Raw genomic sequence first — 26,166 nt, 5'->3', positions numbered from 1 at the left:
AATGGTAGCATGAGCACAGGTGTATTTTCATGTTCGTGCCCGTTTGAAACAATCGTTGTTTTAGGAGTACGTACAATGGAGAGATGAAAGAATTCTTCAGATCTCGTTATTCAATGGGTACATATAAAGACTGCAGGTGGTATCTGATCTCGTGATGAGACGTGCATTGTAAAGCTCTGATATGAGAATTAAGGGAGAGGTTTTTCACTCAGAGAGTAGTTAATGCCGGGAATGGTCATTCTAGAAATGTAGTGGCAGCGGAAACAGTGGATCGGTTTAAATTGGAATTCGATTTTTTTTTTTTTTTTTGTATACAAGATCGAGACTCGTGTAAGAGCTAACATTGATCACAAAAAGACAAACTGACACATAAAACATAAAACGTGATAAAGGGAGCGGGAGAACAAGATGGAGAGCAGGGACATCGGGAGATCTGTGGGAGGGAGAGGGCTTGGGGGAGGAGGAGGCATGGGGAAGGGAGGGGTGAGGGGGATGGGCGAGGTAAAAAAAACAAACACATGAACACTGCTCGGACTTCCAGGAAAGAAGTCGGTATTTCAAGAAAGTGGATCTGGGGTGAATTGACGGGGGTAGAAAAGATCAAGGTTTTGGATGGGGGAAGATAAGAGATGGTGGTGAACAGCTGTTTTAAATTGTAGATCTAGGTATGTCAAAGCATTGGGGATTGAGTGGTACAAGGATATTGGCAGGAATGGTAGGAGGTTGCTTGGGTTTGCATACGTGATTGTGTACATGTGTAGTGATGGTGATGTTTGTGGGTGGATCTCATCAAAAAGTGAATCTGTTCTCGATGTTTGTTCGTTCCTTCAACTCAGGCAGTAGTGTTTCCCCCCTGTACTGTTCCTTTTTTCCAGTCGTATCCTGATCCATTCAGTGTTCTAGCTCTTCCACGAGCCTTGATTCTGTATGTATAAAGAAATCCTCACCCTAAAACCCCCATCATCCCTAAATTAATCTAAGCAATAAAAGAAATCTCTGGTGATGGGCCTGTGTCAGCCCCCTTTGTTCTCCTTTGCACTTGCGTTACCTGTGGGGGGAAAACAGATTGAAGTGATAAGGCACTTTTTGTCCCCCATCTCCACCTTTCCCGCTTTGACTTTGCAGCTCGTGACTCATGGCTTGTGCTGTGTGGGATATTAAATTGTTTATGGCACTGGACATGCTTTGTCGTAGTTCCGAAGCATACAAAGTACCAGAAAGGGAAAAGTGCTATATGCAGTGTGTAAAGGAGCAGGGTGGCCAGGGTATTGGAGCGGGCGGTGTATCAATGCCGTGTAGGTAATACGTAGATAAGATAGTCCCTTGACTACGTGTGCTTGGCAGGGACCAAGGGGAAAAAGGACTCTCTTGGCGCAACTGAAGCAGGCGAGGCAGCACAGGATGCAGCTGGCACGGAGCCCTTTGGCCAACCAACCCTCCCTTCCTGGCCTCGCTCACGCACATTCAGCAACCTAAGTGAAACAGGACCACCCAAACAAGAATCAATTCCCACGCAGCACTTTAGAAACACCAAAAAACATGTTGTGCTCACTTGTACAGCTTTGCTTGATTGCTTTACGGTAGTTTGTAAACACAACACTTCTTCCACACAGTTCAGGAATATAAACAGTGAGTTCATTCATGGGTTTGCGTAGGGGGTTGAAAGGAAATACAATGATGCTGGACCCCAAAAAAGGTAATGATGACCTGCTCACTCCTCCGTTTAAGCTTGAAACCGTCACAACTTCACCCTTGAAATGTGAACTCCCCAAAATGAAGATGGATGCTTCGGGCTCTGGGAGGTCCTCATTCATCCTATTGTGATACCCACCTAAGGAGATCACACCAAAACCATTTGATCCCCTCAAGGATGTTCTTGGTCCACACAACATCAACTTCATTTGAACTGTACCGAATTAAACTTTAAGGGAGCACAAATCCAATGGCAGGTAGTTCAGACCAAAATAGTTTACATGCTGTACCTAAACCACACAACACGTGACCTTACATGGAATTCTCCCATCCGAGAACTCATCGAGCTCTCAACTCTGCTCGGTAGGCCCATCTGATGCTGCACGATCGCCTGCGTTCACACATATTAAACACGTATTCGTTCATCGTTACACGACACCAACCAACAACGGCGCATTGAGTACATGGCCAAACACATTTACCCTCATGTCTGCGGTTTTCTGGTTCAAATCCAAATTGTCAAACACCCAGCCCTGCAGGAATACACGGACAAAGGGGCAATGCGCAGTTACAAGCACACAGGTTTTGGCTTGTCTTGCAAAGATGTGAAAACAATAAGCGACGCGCCGCAATGCCCCAGCACTGATCATTACCATTTACCACGACCATGTACAAGGAACTTTCGTCCTACTTGTTGAAACTTTTTCTGAATTGTCTTTCATTTCACAGGTTAGCAAATACGCAGCTCAGCAGTACAGCTGAGTGATCTCGCCAGTGAGCTTGGTCTGGGTTCGATTCCTGAACCGATTGTCATCCTGGTGCTTCGCACGGCGTTGCGTCGCCGAGTCCTTCCTTTTGGGGGGGCATTAAGCCGGCTGACTCGCCTGCCAGGTTTCCTAATACACGTTGAGGACACTACAGCACCTATAAAAAAAATAGCGGCCCATCAGCCAAATTCTAAATTCTTGCCCTAATCGTTTTCGGTATTTCAAATTTTTTTTGAAATCCCGACTTCTTTCTTTCCTGGAAGTTCTAGCAGTGTCCATGTGTTTTATACCTCCCCCCCCCCACCCCTCCGCCCTCCCACAGATCTCCCGATGTCCCTGTTCTCTGCTGTTGTAACTTGTGTGCTTCCCTCTCTCTCCCCATCTTGTCTCCCGCTCCCTTTATTGTATGTTTTGTGTGTCCGTTTTTTTTTTGTAATTGACGTTAGCTCTTACACGAGCCTCGATCTTGTATACAAAAAAAAAAAAATCTACAAGGGGCTGTCCACTTGCATTGCTGCTCCCCCATAATTGATGCAACCAGCAGCCACGTGCATTAAAATAAATATTTCGAAAATCGATGGTTTTTCCCCCTAGCTTCATTATGTTGTTGGAGACTAAATCCTGTATTGCATCAATTTTTGATGAGGGGTCAAAGGGGAAGTGGGAGAAGCATTGATATACATACAGTCGAGTGTTATATCGCTTTATGGTAAAAGAGGTACAAACCGACTGACGAGGCATGAATGAGTTTGAGTGCATTGTCGTGGATGTGGAAACACCAGTTGAGCTAGGTTCGATATTCCACTTGCTTGCCAGGGGTCACGTCTGGGCTTGCTGGAGCCCAACGACGTTTGTTCAGTTGCCATTCAACATACTCATGGCTCCATTAAACAAAGATGGGAGGGATTGTAGAGCTGCGATGGAAATTCCAAATACCTTTGATCTCTCAATGCAAAGGAAACGTGTTTGGATGCTGAACGGAAAATGGTGCCTATAGTCTATAGATATACCCCCTGTGCCCCCATGTTCTTTGCCACCCTTGGGAGAAACCTTGCATCTCGGTGTAAATGAATATTCGGTTGCACGTGCAAAGTTTAAAAGTTTATCGAGTTGCACCATTTAGTGTTGTCAACGCGACATCGGTTCATCATCTTGTACTGTAATGTTGAAGCTTGCAAATGGACTAGAGTTCAGAATGTTTTCTCTTAGCATACCCCGAAGGTGACCGGAGGCATTATGCTTTCGGGTTGGCCGTCTGTCCGTCCGATATATATATACACACACATACACTTCCTCCTACATGACCAAAAGTATGTGAACACTCCTTCTAATTAGTGGATTCGGCTGTTTCAGCCACACCCATTGCTGACAGGTATAAATAATCAAGTACACAGCCATGCAATCTCCATAGACAAACATTGGCAGTAGAATGTGCCATACTGAAGAGCTCAGTGATTTTCAACGTAGCACCGTCATAGGATGCCACCTTTCCAACAAGTCAGTTCGTCAAATTTCTGCCCTGCTAGAACTGCCCCGGTCAACTCTAAGTGCTGTTATTGTGAAGTGGAAACGTCTAGGAGCATCAACAGCTCAGCCGCGAAGTGGTAGGCCACACAAGCTCACAGAACGGGACCGACGAGTGCTGAAGAGCGTAGCGCGTAAAAATCGTCTGTCCTCAGTTGCAACACTCATGGTCATGACCGAGTTCCAAACTGCCTCTGGAAGCAACGTCAGCACAACAACTGTTCGTCAGGAGCTTCATGAAATGGGTTTCCATGGCCGAACAGCCGCACACAAGCCTAAGATCACCATGCGCAATGCCAAGCGTGGGCTGGAATGGTGTAAAGGTCGCCACCATTGGACTCTGGAGCAGTGGAAACGCGTTCTCTGGAGTGATGAATCACGCTTCACCATCTGGCAGTCCGAAGGACGAATCTGGGTTTGGCGGATGACAGGAGAATGCTACCTGTCCGAATGCATAGTGCCAAATGTAAAGTTTGGTGGAGGAGGAATAATGGTTTGGGGCTGTTTTTCATGGTTCGGGCTCGGTCCCTTTTTGGTCATATCACTCAATGGTGAAGAATCACTTAAAAATTCTTGTATCTGGATTCAGATCTTCACCAAAATTGAGTCAATTCCTCCTTGTCACACATGCAAAATGTCCACCAGGTTTCATCTGAATTCGTCCATAACTTTTTGAGATATCATGCTATATAGATAATATGTCGGTTATAGATATCTAATATGCCGGTTATAGTGCGATCACTCAATGGTGAAGATTCACTTTAAAAATCTCAGATCCAGATCCAGATCTTCACCAAAATTGAGTCAATTCCTCCTTTTCACACACCCAAAATGTCCACCAAGTTTCATCTGAATTCGTCCATAACTTTTTGAGATATCATGCTATATAGATAATATGTCGGTTATAGATATCTAATATGCCAGTTATAGTGCTATCACTCAATGGTGAAGAATCACTTTAATATTCTCAGATACAGATCGAGATCTTCACCAAAATGGAATAATTTCGTCCTTGTCACACACCCAAGCTCTCCACCAAATTTCGTCAGAATCCATCCATAACATTTTTAGATATCGTGCTATATAGATAATATTTCGGTTATTGGTTCACGAGTTATCAAGTGACCACTATATTCGTCATGTGTGTCTGTCTGTCTGTCTGTCTGTGTGTGTGTGTGTCTGTCTGTCCGCAGCATAATTACCCGATGATATCATCCGATCTTGATGAAACTTGGGTGGGAGGTTGATATCATGATCTAGTTGTTCTGCCTAGAGTGGGCGTATTGCGCCCATTGTGGGCGGAGCCACGCCCGAAAAAGATGTCTTTTTAGGGGGTAATCGAGTTCAAGCTACATCTTCTCCGAGGGGTTTGGTGGAATCTGACAGGGGTTTCGATATTTGGTTAGGCCAATGTCATGTGTCTAGCCCCACGGAGCTCGACTTTTCATTTTTTAAAATTTATTTATTTATTTATTTTTATTAATTTTTTCATTTCATTTTTCACCGAATTTTCGGTGTTGTGTAGCTAACTAACCTCATAACTGATTATACATTATTTCCTATCTCATTTCAAGGTCATTAACCTTCGTTTTGACATTTCCGGGTCTGGCCTGTCCGGGCCTGTTTCGGTTATAGTCCGTCCTTTGTCATTGAATACCGCTCGTTCGTGAACCATCGTCGTCTCCTGACTTGTAGATATCTAATATGCCGGTTATAGTGCTATCACTCAATGGTGAAGAATCACTTTAAAATTCTCAGATCCAGATGCAGATCTTCACCAAAATCGAATAATTTCGTCCTTGTCACACACACAAGCTCTCCACCAAATTTCGTCCGAATCCATGCACAACATTTTGAGACATCCTGTTCACAAAGAAAACAGACAGGCAGACAAACAGGGGTGAAAACATTAATCTCCATCAACCTCCGGTGGCGGAGGCAATAATAAGAGTTTGGCATGGAAGGGGCATGATGTACCGCGAGTTTGGTTCAACAAACATGAAATAGCGAGTAATGACAATGCTTTCTTTTGGCAACAATCGTGAGAAGTCATCTCCAACATGGAAATAAACTTGCGGCAGAAAGGTGACAACCATGCGAGATCAACACATTTTTTACACAATAGCATATCGACACTTATATGTTGTTATAACTCTTAAACCATTTCATCCCCGAGCACCCTGGCAATTCACAAAAGTGCCATATCAGCTGTCCCGGTTCAACAAGGTCGTTCCCAAGGGGTGATGGTTCAGCACTGAGTGGACGTTGTTGGCATGCGAAGCTTGCCGCATCAGGAATGTGGAGCACAAGTGCTGTTAACAGTTGTTACCACAAAGAGGCCCCTAATAATAGAGCTGCACATTCCCTCATGTGGTATAACAGTCCGTGGAGATTAAGGAAACCCTCATTCTCAAACTCAAGAATTCAAAACCAATATCGTACAATATTGGAAAAGGCTACAGAAAGACAGGGCCAACAATTGAAGGAAATGAGAAAACAGGAGGCATTGCAGAACCGCTCGTACTCATAATCCGTCTAATAGGGAACGCGCACAAAGAGGTCTCGAAACAACTGACTTGAGCGCGTGGCACAAAGAATGAACCCTCACTGCATTATCCTATTGTCTCTGTGAAACCGAGATTACTTTCACCGGTCTCTTTTCTCTTATTCCCTCTTTACCTCCTCCATGTGCGATGAACGATGGATTAAAAAGCTCGCTCGAGCTCCACATTGCAATGGGAATTCTCCAATTGCACAATAAGTGTTTCAGAATTCGATTAGGCCCTAAACGCTTGGTAATCTGAGCACCAGGAAACCACAGCAAAACCAAACACCTTTGTTTGGCATGGAACAGTAACGAAATTATTTGCGGCTACAAACGGCTTCAGACGACAAATAGCTGGGCGAAGGTGTGAGGCTCAAGCCCAATGGAGTTTTCTCGGGAAGCTGATATGGAACATCAATAAGCCGCGTTGCTGACACATTAACCCTGGTAGTTGGTGAGAGGCATCGCGAATGTCGCGTTTCTTTCGGCTTTGCCTTAGCAGAAACACCATGTGATCAAGGGCAGGTGAGAAGTACTGTTACAAACTGCAGAAATCAGCTGCTACTGAACAATATTGAATTTTGATATATGGATGATCTCTGACTTCTGGGGTATAAAAACCTGGTGTTGGGCTAGCCTGGTGTTGCCTGGTGGGCAACCTAAGCCTCGTGTTGTGCTAGCGGCTAGGGTGCCAGCTTTGGATCCTAGGATCCTGGGTTTGAATCCCGGTCGATCGCTGAATTAACGCCAGGGGGGTTGACTCAGCCTGTCATCCTTCCGAGGTCGGCTAATCGAGTACCACTTCACTGGTAATTCCCTGTTTGTCGTAAAAGGCGACAAAAAGGGTTGGCGGCAGGAAGGGCATCCGGCCGTAAAACATTGCTTCAAAAAGGGGACAAACAAAAACAACAACAACCACGGTGCCCGAAAAAGGCCAACCCCCGCTTGGCGGGGAAAAATGGCCTCTAAAGGTGTTTTTTTTTTCTTTCTTTTTTCTGACTTCTGGGGTATGGCTCCCCACTCTGGTGTGGTGCTCCGCTTCCCACCTTGCATCTTTTGAAAGGGTTAAAAACGAGGCCTTCTATAAAATTTGAATCTTAAGACATGAGGCAGATACCCAGTGCCTTTTTATTTTTTTATTTTTTTGTATACAAGATCGAAGCTCGTGAAAGAGCTAACATTAATCACACAAAAAAATAAAACCGACACATAAAACATTCAATAAGGGGAGCGGTAGACAAGATGGGGGGAGAGGAGGAAGCACACAAACATAACATTTGAGAGCAGGGATATCAGGAGATCTGTGGGAGGGAGAGGGCTTGGGGGGAGGAGGCGGGGGGAGGAGGCATGGGAAGGGGGGGAGGGGTGGGAGAAGTATAAAACACAAGGACACTGCAAGGACTTCCAGGAAAGAAGTTGGTATTTCATAAAAGTGGATCTGGTGTGAATTAGCGGGGGTAGAAAAGATCAAGGTTTTGGATGGGGGAATATAAGAGATGGTGGTGAACAGCTGTTTTAAAGACCTGGAGGGAGGAGAGGGATTGAAGAGAGTGAGGGAGTTTGTTCCACTGAAACTGTCCTACTGGCAGAAAGTTGGTTGGCTTTCTATTTTATACAAGCGCGCTCCTCATGCCTGCTCCTACCTCTGCCGCCACACCAGGTCACACTTGATCCTTAAGAAATCCTCACCTGCTCACCCTACCAATGTCCAGGTCGGTTGCTCACCTGCAGACATTCATCTCCATACTCTTATTTGTGGAATAAGACAACATCCCTGTTGTTTATTTTCATGCCCTCCTCACTTCAGTCTTTCAAATACAATGCTCATCAATACCCCCTGCACTCACTTATACAAATCCACAATCTCTTCTACACACAGATTATACACACACTGAAAAAAAAAATCGGGAAATTTCATTAAACTTTAAACTTTCTCATCCATCAATATAATCTCTTGTGCCCACAGTTGTTACGGGCTTTCGATACGTTAACCACAAGATGCCGCAAATGCTAAATGCAAACGCAGGCAAAAATCAATGCCTCCATTTCTTTCCATCAATACCTCCATTTCTTTCCATCAATACCTCCATTCCTTTCCATGTTCCATTTTGTGATCACATTGCGAAAAGGCACTCTTTCCCATAGCAGGCCAAGCTAATGGTCTTGTACACCTCGAGTTGAGATGCGCTTTAACAAGCAGTCAGCCTGTTTGGCATCACAACAGCCGATCTGTATTCCCCAATCTGTTCCTCTCCAGGTCATTGATATTTCCTCCATATGTATGTCCACCACCTTTGGCAGTCTGAATTACCTGCTGTCCACTGTCGGTTAGCTCTTCCATGAGCCTAGATCCTTGTGGAGAAAAAAGGAAAAAACAAGACCGAAAGTCTAACATCGGCGTAGCTGGGCTTGTTTGATACTGTTACAGACGCGGTTGTGGATGTTGGTTTACCGAGCGGTTTGGTATGACCGCGTCTGCACAGTTTACCCGATTATACTCGAACGTTGGCCGAGTCGCGCTACGCTAAATCAATTGAGGAAAGGACACAACGGCTGGGTTAAATGACACGACACCAGGGGTACAGTTCTCAAGACCTCCGGAGGAGGTTATAATATTTCGGAACGTTGAGATTACAAGGACAAGAGGGACAGCATAGGAAGGTAGGCACTTAAATACGGTCTTATAGTAGCCCCGACAGACGACAGATAAACGGGACAAGACTGACTCACACCGGGATTGATGGCAAGGAAGGGCAGGTAGTCGGTGGACAGCACAAGGTGCACCTTGTGCTCAGGGACAGGATAGCGCGGCCCAAAAGATGCAGGGAGGTCTCTCAGCGCTCGGAGGTGGCGTCTGGTTCTCTTCACTTCAAGCTCGGGGCGCATCTGACGTCACGTCCGGTAAGTGGCTGCGTATATCCAGCGGGGAGTGACACGCCCTCGGCTCGTTAGCTCCGCCCCAGATGGAATCGGCCCGTTGCTTCTTATTGGGTGCGGGGGGTTACCGGGCTCCGCCCTTGACGAGGGGCCGACAGTCAGCCCCTTCGTGGTAACCCCGTCGGCGCACATGGGCAATGGCGGCCAACCAAGCCGGAGTGAGGACGCACACTCCCCGCGCGCTGTTGTTGTAGTTGTTGTTGTTGTTGTTGTTTCATGAGGAAGATGGGAGGAGGTATGGGGAGGTCCTAAACTCACTACTGGTGCCATACAATCACATTCTGGTGCAACGAAGAGTGAGAATTAATGGAAACGAGTCCTTAACTGACATAGACTAAGAATAACTAGCAAGATGTCCGAAAGTTGTCTACGTGAGATGCGGTGGACCTGGGCACGACATTTAATGGGGGAAAAAGGGGAAGGTCGGTTCTACAGAGTGTTGTTTACAGACAATGGGACTAGGGAATGGGGGATTGGGGATAGTTGGGGAGTATTGGGGAAATAGGGGAATATTTACAAGCGGATATGGAGGCCAAATCCCATATCCGCAACATTGCACCCTTCTCTACCCTCGGGGCGTCCCGACCCGATAAATTTTTACCTATTTTAGTGTGGCACTCAGATGTAGTTCCCTCTACTATTAACTCTACCCTGAGTGCGACAGTTTTACAGATATTCACAAATGAGTAAATATGTCCCCCTGCGACGTTGCACCCTTCTCCTCACAGAAACACACCCACAGGATAACCGAATCGCGGAAAGAATTCGCAAACTAAACATACAGCCGGTAGGGAGCATTATTTACAAGACTACGCTGATATTTACACTACGATCCAGGACCTGTTTTTGGAGGAACACATGCAGATGTTATGCATAAAGAGAGCACGCATGCCAGCATCGATACACCAACCCACGAGTGCTCTGTGGCCTTACGGCCTTTAATAATGTGCAGAGCACCCCATCCAAGCACCAAAAGCACCACCCCATAACACAGTCAGCACCATCCGGTGCACCAATAAAGTGTTTATAAATCACCGGTGGTGTCGCAGCCGGCCGATGTTCTGCCGCTGGTCTTGCCTTCATGTGGTGGGTGCACTTGGCCTTCTTGCTTCTTTAAAAAGAAGGAAAGGCGCCAACCGCGTCCATTTCTTTATTGTGGCCGTCAGGGGGCCAACTATTAGTGGTTCACCTGTATGGCATAGGTGCCACGTTGACCCATAGGTCCATCCATGGGTGGTGCTTGCCCGCAAAAGAACTGCGGTCCATGGTGGGTGGCCACAAACATTGCGGTCCATATGGTGTATCGATCCCGGCAGCAAGCAGCGAAAGTGCAGGCCCACAACTGCAGAGCCAGCACCTCTCTCTCCTCTCTCTCTGCCCCAAAGCCAGATCCTCGGAGGTGGGAGACAAAAGAAGAGGACAAGTGAGTAAGGTGGTAAGGGCGCAAAAGTGCACGCAATATAAGATGATGCACACTGGGGGCACATGGGAACCAGGTGAGACAGGTACGTTCCTATCGTACGCCCCCCCCCCCACCAGGTAACCTACATTGCCCCTCCCTTACCCCTTACTGTATCCACAAAACACAACACTACCCATAAACATCTACTTTACAAATCAACAAACGTCCCTACTGTCTTCCCCGTTCCTCCCATAAACCAAATTCGTCTTCTCTCCCTCGTAACCAATCAAATTTGCCATTTCCAACTCTCATCACAATTTGCCATCTCCAACTCAACATCAAAATTTGCCATCACCAATTCATCATCAGTCCCTCCTAAGGAGGGAGAGATGGAATCACCCCAATGTCTCATCCACGTCGTGATGCGTCTCACCAATCCACACAGCAATTCTCATTTCCTGCACACAGAACAAAGAAAACACAGGTGTGGAGTCATCATCATCACCACAGGTAAGTGGCTGCGTATGGTGTGACAGGTTCATCAATCCTAACTATTTCCTAAATGACTTTAACAACTTTACATTACCCGGGGTCTTTCTCCTGCCAAACCATTGGCCTTCTTACACTATGGGTTCTAAAAACCAATTCCCATTGGCCAAACTGTGGTGCTTTTCAATTTGGGGTCTCACTCCCCCGATTCATCTCCCGGTGCCCTCGCACAATTTCTGGGCTGTGGCGTGTACCTCTCCCAGCGGGTCTACCCACCTGCACACCTCCACCACTGCAGTTGCCTCCGAGCTTACCTGCTCCTTACCCTAACCTAACTACCTGGGGAAGGCCCTCTGGCGCTCTCCCCACTCGGTGCCCTCTCTGGCACTGGGCTGCCCGATCCACACCCGGGATCCTCAGGCACCCACTGACACTAACGGCTCCCAGAGCCCACCTGCGGCCTCACCTGGCCGACATCCTCACAGTGGTGGAGTGCCCAACCAACGACACACACTAACAGGCTACACGCCCAGCCATTTCCACAACACTAATGCACCCATCCACAATACCATTCTGCAACCGCACCACAAATGCCAATATCCAACCACAATTTACCTATACCCTCTACCTAACACTTACACTACCCGCCCCGGGTACTCGTGAAAGGGGTCCACTCTTCCCCCATCCACACCTTCGCACCATGCACACCACTCCGTACCACTTACTCCAACTCTCTCCACACACCTGTACTTGCACACCTGTGCTCTCACTCTTGGTGCCGCCTGCACCCTTCTCTCCCCAAGCGCATTCGCGCTGATCCACAACACTCACTACTCACACACTGCTCCACACACCTGTCCAGTTGCACACCTGTGCAATCACACCTGTTCAATTCTCACCTGTTCAATCTTCACACACACGGCATCATCTCAGCTAACTACTCCCCTCTGAAACTTGCGCTTCCCAGTCGTCCCTTTAAACCATTGCGCTCCCTCGTCATTATCATCCATACTAATCTACCTGCGTCCCCACTACAGGTATCAGTCACTAACTAACTTAACATCACCTAATGTCATCTTCGCTAGATCCCTACAATATAACCTAACCCACCCGGGCTAGTTTTCACTGCCATACACCCCATAAGCTATTGCTCCTTTGCCCCCACATTTGTGAGGGATGACAGAGTTGCCATCCCACCACATCGGGCATCTCCCACTACCAATTTGGCACATCAAATTTCAACAAATCAAAAATTTGCCACTCACTACTCATCATTTGCCAATCATTACTGCCAATCCTTGGCCAATCATCAAATTTTGCTTTTTTCTAATTTCGGGGCCAAAACACTATCCTCATCACCCGTCTACTCACTAATACCTCTCGGTGCGCCAATTCCTGTCCAAAGCCCGGCTCCGTAAAGCCGAGCAATGAATGCGGGTTGTTTGGTGCCAGCGGCTGGATACGTCCCGCATTCGGTGCAGGGAAGGAGGTTTACCCGGGCCGAGATCCCACGCACCATCTCGGCACGGAGCCATCCCATGGCCCGATCTCGACCTGCCGGAATGCCTCAACAAAAAGTGGTCGCCATGACGACCCTTCCTATCCAGCCGCCCGCTCCGCCTAGTGGAGCACGGACGCGGCCGTTCAAAGCGAGGCCCAGCACGCACCGAGGGCCCGATTCGGCTAAAAGTCGCTCTAACCGCTAACCCGTTTAACGTCGATGCTTCACCTGCATGCTTACACCCCGCAGCCCGTTCCTTGCTCACACATCCAGCCGTTCCCATGCTCCTCGTACCTTTCCTTACACACCCAGGTACCCTCATTCCACTCACAGCCTTGGTCACACACCTGACCACCGAACACTTTGGCACACATTCGTTGGTCGCACACCTCACCAACACACCTCTTCGCGCCCCCTCCTCGGTCACCTCCTCTGTGACAATCACAGGTGTGCTCTCATTCGCACACCCAACCACGTGCCTCACTACCAATTCCAGCGTGCATTCCCACTCACGCTCTACCATTCCAGGTGTGCATCCTTTCTCACCTGTCACAACCAACTCATGCTCCTTGTCACTCTCACTACTCTCACCTCCATTCTTGACAGCGCACTCACCCTTACTCTTGACAGCGCACTCTTTCCTCATGCACCCGTCCGTTACACACCTCTCTCGCGCACACTCTCCCGTCACACCCTCTGTAACACTCACCACAGGCGTGCATTCTTCCCTGCCTTTGACAGCGCACTCTTTCCCCATGCACCTGTCCGTCACACACCTTTCTCGCGCACACTCTTGCGCACACTCTCCCGTCACACCCTCTGTAACACTTACCACACCGCGCTTCCATGTGCTCCCTCGCACACGCGCTACGACCGACTCACTCTCGCCAGCACCCTCACTCCTTGGCACGCACTTTTTCCTCACACACCCCAGAGTCGGACTTTCTCGTACACCTCCTTTTTCGCACACCAGACCTGTCGCACACTTCACCAACGGCCTCTCACGAACACCCGGGTCCATCTCGACCCCCAAGCTTCTTAAATCCCCTGGCGCATCATACGCACGACCATATTGGTCACCACTTACACCGGGTCCTCTTCCTCTTCGCTTCTCCTCCATCACCTGCGAATCCCTCATCCGGTTAATGAGCACATCATCACGATCCGAACACAGACTTCGGACCAATTCTTTTATCTCCTCTTTTATCTCTTTCTTATCCCCTCTCCGTCGCTTCTTAATTTCGCTCACCCCTTCTTCCACTTCTTCTAATTTCTGCTTCACCTCTTTTATTCCCCGGTACGTCTCCTCAAGCTCGTCCTCCAAGGCTACCTTGACCGTTTCCATGTGCGTCCTCACCTGCCGGTCCTTCGTCTCCATTACCTCTATCACCTCGTCCAACCTCGTTGTCAATCCCTCACGTACCATCTGACATTCCCTCTTCGTCGCTACCAAGTCATTTTTTAGGTCATTTTGTGTCGCTTTTAACCCTCCTATTACCGCAGTGTTCCTTTGTACCTGCTCCACTAACTCCGTCTGTCCCACCGTCAGCTGCTCCACCTCCTGCGTCAGGTCCTCTATGCCCCCTTGTAACTTTACAGTCCCCTTTCTCACCTCCTTCTCCATGTGCTCCTTACAGTGCCTCACCTCCTCGCGCACTCCTCCGACCTCCTCACTCACACCTCTTCTGATCTCCTCTCCCATCACTTGCATCTCCTGCCCAGATGCCACCCTCATCTGCTCCATTTCCTCCCTGTGAGCATCCAGTTTGGTCTCTACCCCCATTCTGACCCCCTCTATCTGCTGCCCCATTTGTTTAACTTCCCTTTCCGCTTGGTCCCTCATGTCCCTCAATTTGCCTTCCATCCTGTTTTCTAACCCCTCTAACCCCTTTTGCATCCCTTCCATTTGATTCTCTTGAGCGGCCATTCTGTTTTCTACCCCCATTAACCCATTTCTCACCTCTTTTATCCCGTTGTCTAACCCCTCAAAATTATTGTCTAACTTCCCAAATTTCTTGTCTAACTCCTCAAAATTATTGTCTAACTTCCCAAATTTCTTGTCTAACTCCTCAAAATTATTGTCTAACTTCCCAAATTTCTTGTCTAATCCCTCACCGGTACCCCTCGCTTCGTCCCTCATTACCCCCAATTGCTCACTCTGAGCCCTCGCTTCGTCCCTCATTACCCCCATTTGGCCCTCCAATCGCTCACCCAATCGCTCACTATCAGCCCTTATTTGCTCACTATTCTGGGCCATAAGGGCCTTTATTTGTATGAAAAAAAGGTCCAAATCTACCAGCGGCGCTACTACGGTCGCGGGCGTGGGCGCCGTGGCCATGTGCGAGGCGCCATTTCGTGCGCCCGTAACCTCATGCGTGACGACGCTATTTTGCGAATCTGCTACCCTCACTGCTTCGCTCTCCTCTTGTCCCTCAATTTGGTCCTGGATCGACCCTGCCTCACTCTCTTCTACCGGAACCCAGCCGTCTTGGTCTGCCATAGCGCGACTTTCAAAATTCGGGTTTTTATTTTTTTTTGTAAAACACAATTAAATTTCGCTGTTATAATTTCGAGCGCGTGAAACGCGCTCCGGATCGAATCCCACTTCCCGACACCAAATGTTACAGACGCGGTTGTGGATGTTGGTTTACCGAGCGGTTTGGTATGACCGCGTCTGCACAGTTTACCCGATTATACTCGAACGTTGGCCGAGTCGCGCTACGCTAAATCAATTGAGGAAAGGACACAACGGCTGGGTTAAATGACACGACACCAGGGGTACAGTTCTCAAGACCTCCGGAGGAGGTTATAATATTTCGGAACGTTGAGATTACAAGGACAAGAGGGACAGCATAGGAAGGTAGGCACTTAAATACGGTCTTATAGTAGCCCCGACAGACGACAGATAAATGGGACAAGACTGACTCACACCGGGATTGATGGCAAGGAAGGGCAGGTAGTCGGTGGACAGCACAAGGTGCACCTTGTGCTCAGGGACAGGATAGCGCGGCCCAAAAGATGCAGGGAGGTCTCTCAGCGCTCGGAGGTGGCGTCTGGTTCTCTTCACTTTAAGCTCGGGGCGCATCTGACGTCACGTCCGGTAAGTGGCTGCGTATATCCAGCGGGGAGTGACACGCCCTCGGCTCGTTAGCTCCGCCCCAGATGGAATCGGCCCGTTGCTTCTTATTGGGTGCGGGGGGTTACCGGGCTCCGCCCTTGACGAGGGGCCGACAGTCAGCCCCTTCGTGGTAACCCCGTCGGCGCACATGGGCAATGGCGGCCAACCAAGCCGGAGTGAGGACGCACACTCCCCGCGCGCTGTTGTTGTAGTTGTTGTTGTTGTTGTTTCATGAGGAAGATGGGAGGAGGTATGGGGAGGTCCTAAACTCACTACTGGTGCCATACAATCACATTCTGGTGCAACGAAGAGTCAGAATTAATGGAAACGAGTCCTTAACTGACATAGACTAAGAATAACTAGCAAGATGTCCGAAAGTTGTCTACGTGAGATGCGGTGGACCTGGGCATGACATTTAATGGGGGAAAAAGGGGAAGGTCGGTTCTACAGAGTGTTGTTTACAGACAATGGGACTAGGGAATGGGGGATTGGGGATAGTTGGGGAGTATTGGGGAAATAGGGGAATATTTACAAGCGGATATGGAGGCCAAATCCCATATCCGCAACAATACTTTAGTTGAAGAGAATAGTATGACCTGAGCGGGGATACCAGTTAGCAAATAATGTAAGTATTAAAAATTTTTTTGCATTGAGACACTGGTTTATTCTATGTTTCGAGTCAACGATTAACCAACCATACACCGCTTCAATCTAGAAACTTTGCAACAGCGACAAAGGGATTGCAGTGTTACGATTATTACCTCCGCCACCGAAGGTGGATGGAGGTTATGTTTTCACCCTCTCTGTCTGTTTGTCTGTCTGTCTGTCTGTCTGTTTGTCCGTTTGTGAACAAGATATCTCAAAGTTGTGGACAGATTCGGACGAAATTTGGCAGAGGTGTAGCGTATTTGACAAGGAAGAAATGATTAAATTTTGGTGAACATCCGGATTCAGACCCAGTTACTAGAATTTTTAAAGTGATTCTTCACCATTGGGAGAAAGGGCCAAAAACGATACAAGCAGGATATCTCAAAAAGTTGTGGACGGATTTGGACGAAACTTGGTTGAGAGGTTGGGTGTCTGACAAGGACAAATAGATTCGATTTTGGTGAAGATCTGAATATGGATTCGGCTACAATAATTATTTAATTTCTAAGTGATTCTTCACCATTGAGGGATCGGGCGAAAAGTGATATAACATGATATTTAAAACAGTTATGGACGGGTTATGAATAAACTTGGTGGATGAGTTGGTGAGGTGACAAGAACAAGCCGATTAGATTTTGGTTCAGGTCCGAATCCAGATCCGGCCTATTAGTGGGGTACAAAATGTAAACTGTTCACCAGGCAGAGGTATGCTCTCTGCTGAGTGCCATGGTAGTATTCACGATATTATTAGTATTAACGCTATTATTACGAAAAAAATACTACTGTATTAAGAAACCTGGGCTAATTTGTCCGAAGCGGCCTGAAGGTGAGGCATGAAAGCATGAAGCCTAAAGCCTATAAGTGCTGTGCCATTGGAAAATGCCGATGCTTTCGATATTTGATGGTGATTTTAACAATCGGTTTGTTTGTGTTTCACACTGAATGAAAAACGTATAGGTAGAGCATGGCGATTGTGATATATGACAGGTTCGACAACATGTTTGGCCTGAACGGCATATAAATCAAAATGGCGGTGTGAGGAGTCAGCCGTCGTACCGCCGTAATGACATCATATCACCCCTGTCATGTGACCAGATCCTCGGCTCAGATTGGTGTACGTTTGTGGGGACATACGGAGGTCAAACACTATTCTAGACGGCTTTTCCCTATGGGCTACGCCTTACAAATGGATTGAACTCAGCTACAAAATTATTATTGGAGTTTATTTCCGTTGAATAAAAGATGTCCATCGACTGAGCTTTAAGGTCTGAAATTGTTGCCTTGAACTATGATTTGATTTATTTTTCCTCTCTTCTTTTATTTATTTTTCTTCACATTCAGCTGTGTAAGTGTGTGGGATCCCCTCAAAATCCAAGGTTATGTTCTGCATACACAGTGTTTATGAACCTCAAATATTTTCTCGTTGATTTGGCTAAAAACGCAATGGAAAGCCATTGCTATGGCAATGGATAGCTTTGACGGGAATGCAAAGGTTCGTGAGAAAATATCTGCAACAGTATCCAAAAGGAGGCCTGGTAGTCATGTTTACACCAATTCCTGCCCATAAAATTCCCTGCCATTCACTACTATGATATCCTCTGCAAACGCTTATTTGTTCCCATTTTTGCTCCTCTCCATGCCGTTGCTACTCCATTTTGTGCAATTCAATCTTTCCTCCTTTTTTTTTCTGTATACAAGATCGAGGCTCGTGTAAGAGCTAACATTAATCACAAAAAGACAAACTGACACATAAAACATAAGATAAAGGGAGCTGGAGACAAGATGGGGAAAGAGAGGAAGCACACAAACACAACATTTGAGAGCAAGGACATCGGGAGATCTGTGGGAGCAAGAGGGATTGGGGGGAGGAGTCTGTCCACACCTCCTTGTCCTTGAGTCTGTCCACACCTCCCAAACTCCTTTGGTATTTTTTAAACCTGTTTCCCTTTGTTGTTTAGCTCCTGCATTAGGCTAGAAACTGTTGTAAAGAAAGAGTTGTTGTAAAGAAAAAAAAATCCCAGGAATTTTGGGGCGAATTTTCCATTCCAGGAGTCTTTGAAAGGGACAAATGTCACTAAATCTTTGAACAAGCCATGGGTGATGCACAGCCCTCCTCCTATTAGTTTTTGTAACTGGTTATAAAAATCTGCATCTCTAGCTGGTGAATGTGCAAGATGATAGATGTGCAAATTCATTTTTTGAAAGACGAGGTATACATAAATCTATAGTCATGCTGAAAACAATTGGCAACAAGAAAGAGCAATCAGAGATTGCAAACCCTCGCCAGGATGTATTTTCAGTGGTTTTTAAGGCTTTTGTGTTAAAACAAATATGGCGGCCAAACCACGTGACCGATGACATCATCTTTTTTTTCTAAACTAATTTATTCCAGGATTATGCTCGAGAAATTTTATCTTGATCGGATGAAGTTTTGTACTTGTGGAATTATGACATCATAATGGAGGCACCTATGACATCATCATTAACATATTGTATTCCCCATGGAGAGTTCTTTAGAATGAGCCATGTCTCAATTTTTTCTATTCAGCACTTTCCGAGATATAGAGGTGCAAAGGTTTTCGGTTTTTCCAAGATGGCGACCAAACCACGTGACCTATGACGTCATAATTTATATTAAATAATTCTACAGGTGGAGTTGCACCTACCGTGAAAATTTCCTGTCAATCGGACCAATGGCTGCAGAGAAAATCATATTTATTCTGTGCGGACAAACAAACAAACAGACAAACGGACTCAAATGCAATACCCTCTCCTCAGGCGAGGGTAAAAATTGTTATTATTTCCTATTTCCTATTATTTCCCCAAAAAATACTATTTGCAAGATCAGGATTACAGTGCATTCAGAAAATATTGACACCCCTTGACTTTTTCACATTTTGTTGTTACAGTCTGAATTAAAAATGGATTAAACTGAGATTTTTTTTTGTCACTGATATACACATAATAAATACTCCATAAGTGGGAATTATTTTTGTTGTAGATTTTTTTACAAAATAATTAACATTTAATTTTAAAAAAATGGGGATATGACCGAGATGTGATGAAGGATATATAAGATAATGAACGATATATAGACAAAATAAGTGCGGAATAATTATTCAGCAGATGGACAGTGATAGGACCAGGGGATGTAGCCTGAGAGTAAAGAAGAAGAGAGTTAAAGCGGTAATAAGGCTTTCATTTTAAAGAGACTAGCGAATATATGGAATTGGTCTCCCTGGAAAGGTAGATGCAGCAGAAACAGTAGATAGGTTTATATTGCAATTAGAAAGGTACATATAAGCATTGGAGATGCAGGGGTACAGGGATATTGGCAGGACCTGTAGGTAGCTGGAGTATGGATTGGTGATTATGTACATTTGTGCTGATTGTGATGTCTTTCAGAGGGTCTCGTCAAGAGATGGCGTGTTATCGGTGTTGTACATTCTTCACCCTAAAAGTGCCCTCACCCACCCCTTGCACCTCCAACTAATCAGCTTGGCCGATTTATTTAATCTGCTATTGGTGTAGAGCAGAAATGATGGACCGAATGGCTTAATCCTCCATCAAATTTCCTTGTTATTCCTTTGTGTGACGAGGTATGCCATGGCCACGCAAAGCATTCTTGGTATTTCCAAGAGGGTGGTAACTGCCAGATGTTCTGGGATGGTGTTGTGTGATGAAGTTTCTGGAGAACCAAAATGTCACCAAACGGCTGAATGTTGCAAAAGATTATCCGCTCAGTTCGATGATACATACGTGTCTCTCATGCAGAAGTGTTCGAGTGGTATGAGATGTTTCAAAAATGCTGTGATTCCTGAAAAAACCCAAAAACAATATCCACGTCGATCAGTTCGATGATACATCCGTGTCTCTCATGCAGAAGTGTTCGAGTGGTATGAGATGTTTCAAAAATGCTGTGATTCCTGAAAAAACCCAAAAACAATATCCACGTCGATCAGTTCGATGATATGAGATGTTTCAAAAATGCTGTGATTCCTGAAAAAACCCAAAAACAATATCCACGTCGATCAGTTCGATGATCGTGTCTCTCATGCAGAAGTGTTCGAGTGGTATGAGATGTTTCAAAAATGTTGTGATTCCTGAAAAAACCCAAAAACAATATCCACGTCGATCAGTTCGATGATACATCCGTGTCTCTCATGCAGAAGTGTTCGAGTGGTATGAGATGTTTCAAAAATGTTGTGATTCCTGAAAAAACCCAAAAACAATATCCACGTCGATCAGTTCGATGATACATACGTGTCTCTCATGCAGAAGTGTTCGAGTGGTATGAGATGTTTCAAAAATGTTGTGATTCCTGAAAAAACCTAAAAACAATATCCACGTCGATCAGTTCGATGATACATCCGTGTCTCTCATGCAGAAGTGTTCGAGTGGTATGAGATGTTTCAAAAATGTTGTGATTCCTGAAAAAACCCAAAAACAATATCCACGTCGATCAGTTCGATGATACATCCGTGTCTCTCATGCAGAAGTGTTCGAGTGGTATGAGATGTTTCAAAAATGTTGTGATTCCTGAAAAAACCCAAAAACAATATCCACGTCGATCAGTTCGATGATACATACGTGTCTCTCATGCAGAAGTGTTCGAGTGGTATGAGATGTTTCAAAAATGTTGTGATTCCTGAAAAAACCCAAAAACAATATCCACGTCGATCAGTTCGATGATACATCCATGTCTCTCATGCAGAAGTGTTCGAGTGGTATGAGATGTTTCAAAAATGTTGTGATTCCTGAAAAAACCCAAAAACAATATCCACGTCGATCAGTTCGATGATACATACGTGTCTCTCATGCAGAAGTGTTCGAGTGGTATGAGATGTTTCAAAAATGTTGTGATTCCTGAAAAAACCCAAAAACAATATCCACGTCGATCAGTTCGATGATACATCCGTGTCTCTCATGCAGAAGTGTTCGAGTGGTATGAGATGTTTCAAAAATGTTGCGATTCCTGAAAAAACCCAAAAACAATATCCACGTCGATCAGTTCGATGATACATACGTGTCTCTCATGCAGAAGTGTTCGAGTGGTATGAGATGTTTCAAAAATGTTGTGATTCCTGAAAAAACCCAAAAACAATATCCACGTCGATCAGTTCGATGATACATCCGTGTCTCTCATGCAGAAGTGTTCGAGTGGTATGAGATGTTTCAAAAATGTTGTGATTCCTGAAAAAACCCAAAAACAATATCCACGTCGATCAGTTCGATGATACATACGTGTCTCTCATGCAGAAGTGTTCGAGTGGTATGAGATGTTTCAAAAATGCTGTGATTCCTGAAAAAACCCAAAAACAATATCCACGTCGATCAGTTCGATGATACATCCGTGTCTCTCATGCAGAAGTGTTCGAGTGGTATGAGATGTTTCAAAAATGTTGCGATTCCTGAAAAAACCCAAAAACAATATCCACGTCGATCAGTTCGATGATACATCCGTGTCTCTCATGCAGAAGTGTTCGAGTGGTATGAGATGTTTCAAAAATGTTGTGATTCCTGAAAAAACCCAAAAACAATATCCACGTCGATCAGTTCGATGATACATACGTGTCTCTCATGCAGAAGTGTTCGAGTGGTATGAGATGTTTCAAAAATGTTGTGATTCCTGAAAAAACCCAAAAACAATATCCACGTCGATCAGTTCGATGATACATCCGTGTCTCTCATGCAGAAGTGTTCGAGTGGTATGAGATGTTTCAAAAATGTTGTGATTCCTGAAAAAACCCAAAAACAATATCCACGTCGATCAGTTTGATGATACATCCGTGTCTCTCATGCAGAAGTGTTCGAGTGGTATGAGATGTTTCAAAAATGCTGTGATTCCTGAAAAAACCCAAAAACAATATCCACGTCGATCAGTTCATTCGGGCAATTGCGACATTACACAACATGTCCAACCCATTGCTACATCAATGTTCGTGATATTGGAGCAAACCTGTCTGTCAGTATTAGGAGTGGCATGTAGAAACCATTGTTCCTTTTGTACCTGAAATTCAATGAAGGCCCAGACGGGTTTCAAAAGAACACTTATTTGGTCAGAAGGTTGTTGGGATGGGATATTATGTTATCGACATCCCTTGACAGTCCGGATATTATGTTACCATGTGGTTTCCATCTCTTTGGAACAATCAAAGAGCATGGATTGTAAAGACACCGAGTTTCAAAGTGATGAGCAGGTGAAAGCAGATGCCTTTAAACCACTTCATACCTCTTCCAAGCATTCCTGGACTTCTGCCTTTCAGGTTGCTAATGGCACACAAAGAGGTTTCGTTAACTCCATCTTACTTTCAAATTTCCTGGAGGAAAAAGTGCAGAGGAACCTTGGACTGCAACTCTCATGCCATGATTATGATTGAATGAGACAGATCATCTGGAATACGATGAAATATGACAGAATACTAAGAAATACCACCTGAAGTTTCTACCTTTATGACTCCCTCAGCAGGACAGAGTTTTGGCGATGAAACACAAGTAAAGGGGGAGGCGGGGGCATGGGGGGCAGACTTGAGGCAAAAGGACACCATGATGGCAAAGGTGCTGAAAAGAAAACCCTCGACTGGCAAAGATAGAAAGAAACGGAGGCAGAAATGGAAAGAAGTTGGAAAACAATGAAACACCGAATTAGAATATAAACAAAAACGAGGAATAGAGAAGAGAGGACAACAAAGATAAATGTAGATGTTGCAGCTCATGTGTATCATGAGCATAATGAGCGGATTAACCACTCACAAGAACCACACAAAAAGTCACACACACACACACAAAAAAAAAAACTCACCACACAAAAGGACCACCATTTATATAGACCACGACACAAAGGGACCAGATTAGACATTACCATGGACCACCACACAATAGCACCACCATTTATATAGACCACGACACAAAGGGACCAGATTAGACATTACCATGGACCACCACACAATAGCACCACCATTTATATAGACCACGACACAAAGGGACCAGATTAGACATTACCATGGACTACCACACAATAGCACCACCATTTATATAGACCACTGCACAAAAGGACATTATTTATTACTATGGACAACTACACAAAAATAACATATTAGATATTACCATGGACAACCACACAAAAAGGACCACCATTTATATATATAGACCACCACCATTTAAATAGACCACTACACAAAAGGCCCACCATTTATATATAAACCACCACACAAAAGGACCACCACCATTTATTTATAGACCACCACACAAAAGGACCACCACCATTTATATATAGACCACCACACAAAAGGACCACCACCATTTATATATAGACCACCACACAAAAGGACCACCACCATTTATTTAGACCACAACACAAAAGGACCACTATTTATATAGAGACCACCACACAAAAGGACCACCATTTATATATATAGACCACCACCATTTAAATAGACCACCACACAAAAGGACCACCATTTATATATAGACCACCACACAAAAGGACCACTATTTATATATAGACCTCCACACAAAAGGACCACCATTTACATAAAGACCACCACACAAAAGGACCACCATTTACATAAAGACCACCACACAAAAGGACCACCATTTATATATAGACCTCCACACAAAAGGACCACCATTTACATAAAGACCACCACACAAAAGGACCACCATTTATATATAGACCACCACACAAAAGGACCACCATTTATATATAGACTACCACACAAAAGGACCACCATTTATATTTAGACCACCACACAAAAGGACCACCATTTATATATCGACCACCACACAAAAGGACCACCACCATTTATTTAGACCACTACACAAAAGGACCACCATTTTAATATAGACCACCACACAAAAGGACCACTATTTATATAGAGACCTCCACACAAAAGGACCACCATTTACATAAAGACCACCACACAAAAGGACCACCATTTATATATAGACCACCACACAAAAGGACCACCATTTATATATAGACTACCACACAAAAGGACCACCATTTATATATCGACCACCACACAAAGGACCACCATTTATATTTAGACCACCACACAAAAAGACCACCATTTATATATAGACCACCACACAAAAAGTCCACCATTTATATATAGACCACCACACAAAAGGACCACCATTTATACATCGACCATCACACCAAAGGACCACCATTTATATATAGACCACCACAAAAAGGACCACCATTTATATAGACCACCACAAAAAAGGACCACCATTTATATAGACCACCACAAAAAAGGACCACCATTTATATAGACCACTACACAAAAGGACCACCATTTATATATAGACCATCACACCAAAGGACCACCATTTATATAGATCACCACAAAAAAGGACCACCATTTATACATAGACCATCACACCAAAGGACCACCATTTATATAGACCACCACAAAAAAGGACCACCATTTATATAGACCACCACAAAAAAGGACCACCATTTATATAGACCACTACACAAAAGGACCACCATTTATATATAGACAACACAAAAGACCAGATATATATATTACCATGGGCCACCACACAGAAGGACCACCATTTATATAGACCACTACACAAACGATAACCATTGCCACGGCCCACCACACAAAAGGAGCACCCATTAACATGGATCAGCAGCACCTGAAAGTGGAATTATGAAATCGTCACATGGGGTGTTTACAAGTTCCCATTGACAACAATCCAGGACAGTGCTGTTTTTACCTTAATGACTTCATGAGCACAACGAAACAGTTAAAAATGGTTCATATGAAACTCGTGACAATAACAAAACAAAATTCCAGACCAAAGGTCAACTGTAGACAGAACACAGGCAGGATATGGGACGAGTCCATCGCTGTGTTTAACGGGGTTGACAAATGGCCTATAGGTACCCACACTCACCTCCAAAGCGTCTGGTCTGGGTTCGAGTCCCAACCCAGCTATAAACTGCCGTCCTGGTGTTTCACAGGTGGAGAGGTAGAGTGATTCACCAATGTGTGTATTGTCCCTCGGATGGACATTAAGCCGGGCGTCCCCTCTGCCAGCATTAGTTAGTAGACATTAAAGACCCCATGGTGTCATTCGCGAAGAGTCGGCGAGTTATCGCCGGCACGCTGAACAAATTCCTAATTGCTGTCCTAATTCCTGATGGGAAGGCAATTGCAAACCACCCAGTATAGCTCTTGCCAAGAAACTGCTTCGGCACTACTGAACCTGCCTCCGGGCGAAAACCAGAATACGAATATTTAACTCCTGTGAGAAACCAACAAGGTTTCTCACGTCCATATTTGGTGGCAAAGTCCGTCGGCACGACATCGACATCGCCAGCTTTTGTGAGATTTAAGAAGCAAATGCCAAGGCGAACATCCATCACTCTCGCAACCATCGAGGCGTTTCATTTTGGGCGGGGAAAGCGTGAGGTGGGAGGAGCGAACAAGGTGGGAGGCGGGGCTCTGCCGCATGGCGGGGGAGGAGCCGCTCGTGCTCAAAGAGCGCACGAGTCAGCAAGGTCGGTCGTGCCCCTCCCTCAAA

The 26,166-nt window shown here is 45.4% G+C and overlaps 1 protein-coding gene across 1 annotated transcript; it reads right to left on the bottom strand.

Annotated features, from left to right (window-relative positions):
* Positions 1-26,005, bottom strand: LOC144892167 (uncharacterized). The gene is made up of 5 exons (XM_078777424.1): positions 25,806-26,005; positions 25,537-25,672; positions 2,175-2,225; positions 2,009-2,083; positions 1-1,472 (listed from the first exon to the last, which is right to left on the bottom strand). Exons 1-5 carry the CDS (start codon positions 26,003-26,005, stop codon positions 1,455-1,457), a joined length of 480 nt encoding a protein of 159 aa, XP_078633550.1. The 3' UTR covers positions 1-1,454.
* Positions 26,006-26,166: the final 161 nt, after the last annotated feature.

This window comes from Myxine glutinosa, chromosome 5, assembly GCF_964187855.1.
Source record: "Myxine glutinosa chromosome 5, kmMyxGlut1.1, whole genome shotgun sequence".
NCBI classification, from domain to species: domain Eukaryota; kingdom Metazoa; phylum Chordata; class Myxini; order Myxiniformes; family Myxinidae; genus Myxine; species Myxine glutinosa.
The sequence above is the reverse complement of the archived record's forward strand: the minus strand, read 5'-3'. Positions and strand labels throughout refer to the sequence as shown.

Excerpts from the sequence above, each read along its gene's own strand:
- LOC144892167 (XM_078777424.1), bottom strand. The coding sequence starts at position 26,005 with ATGGATGTTCGCCTTGGCATTTGCTTCTTAAATCTCACAAAAGCTGGC. Across the intron at positions 2,226-25,536 it reads CCAGACCAGACGCTTTGGAG|GGCTGGGTGTTTGACAATTT; the intron begins GTGAGTGTGGGT and ends GTATTCCTGCAG. Across the intron at positions 2,084-2,174 it reads AGAAAACCGCAGACATGAGG|GCGATCGTGCAGCATCAGAT; the intron begins GTAAATGTGTTT and ends GTGTGAACGCAG.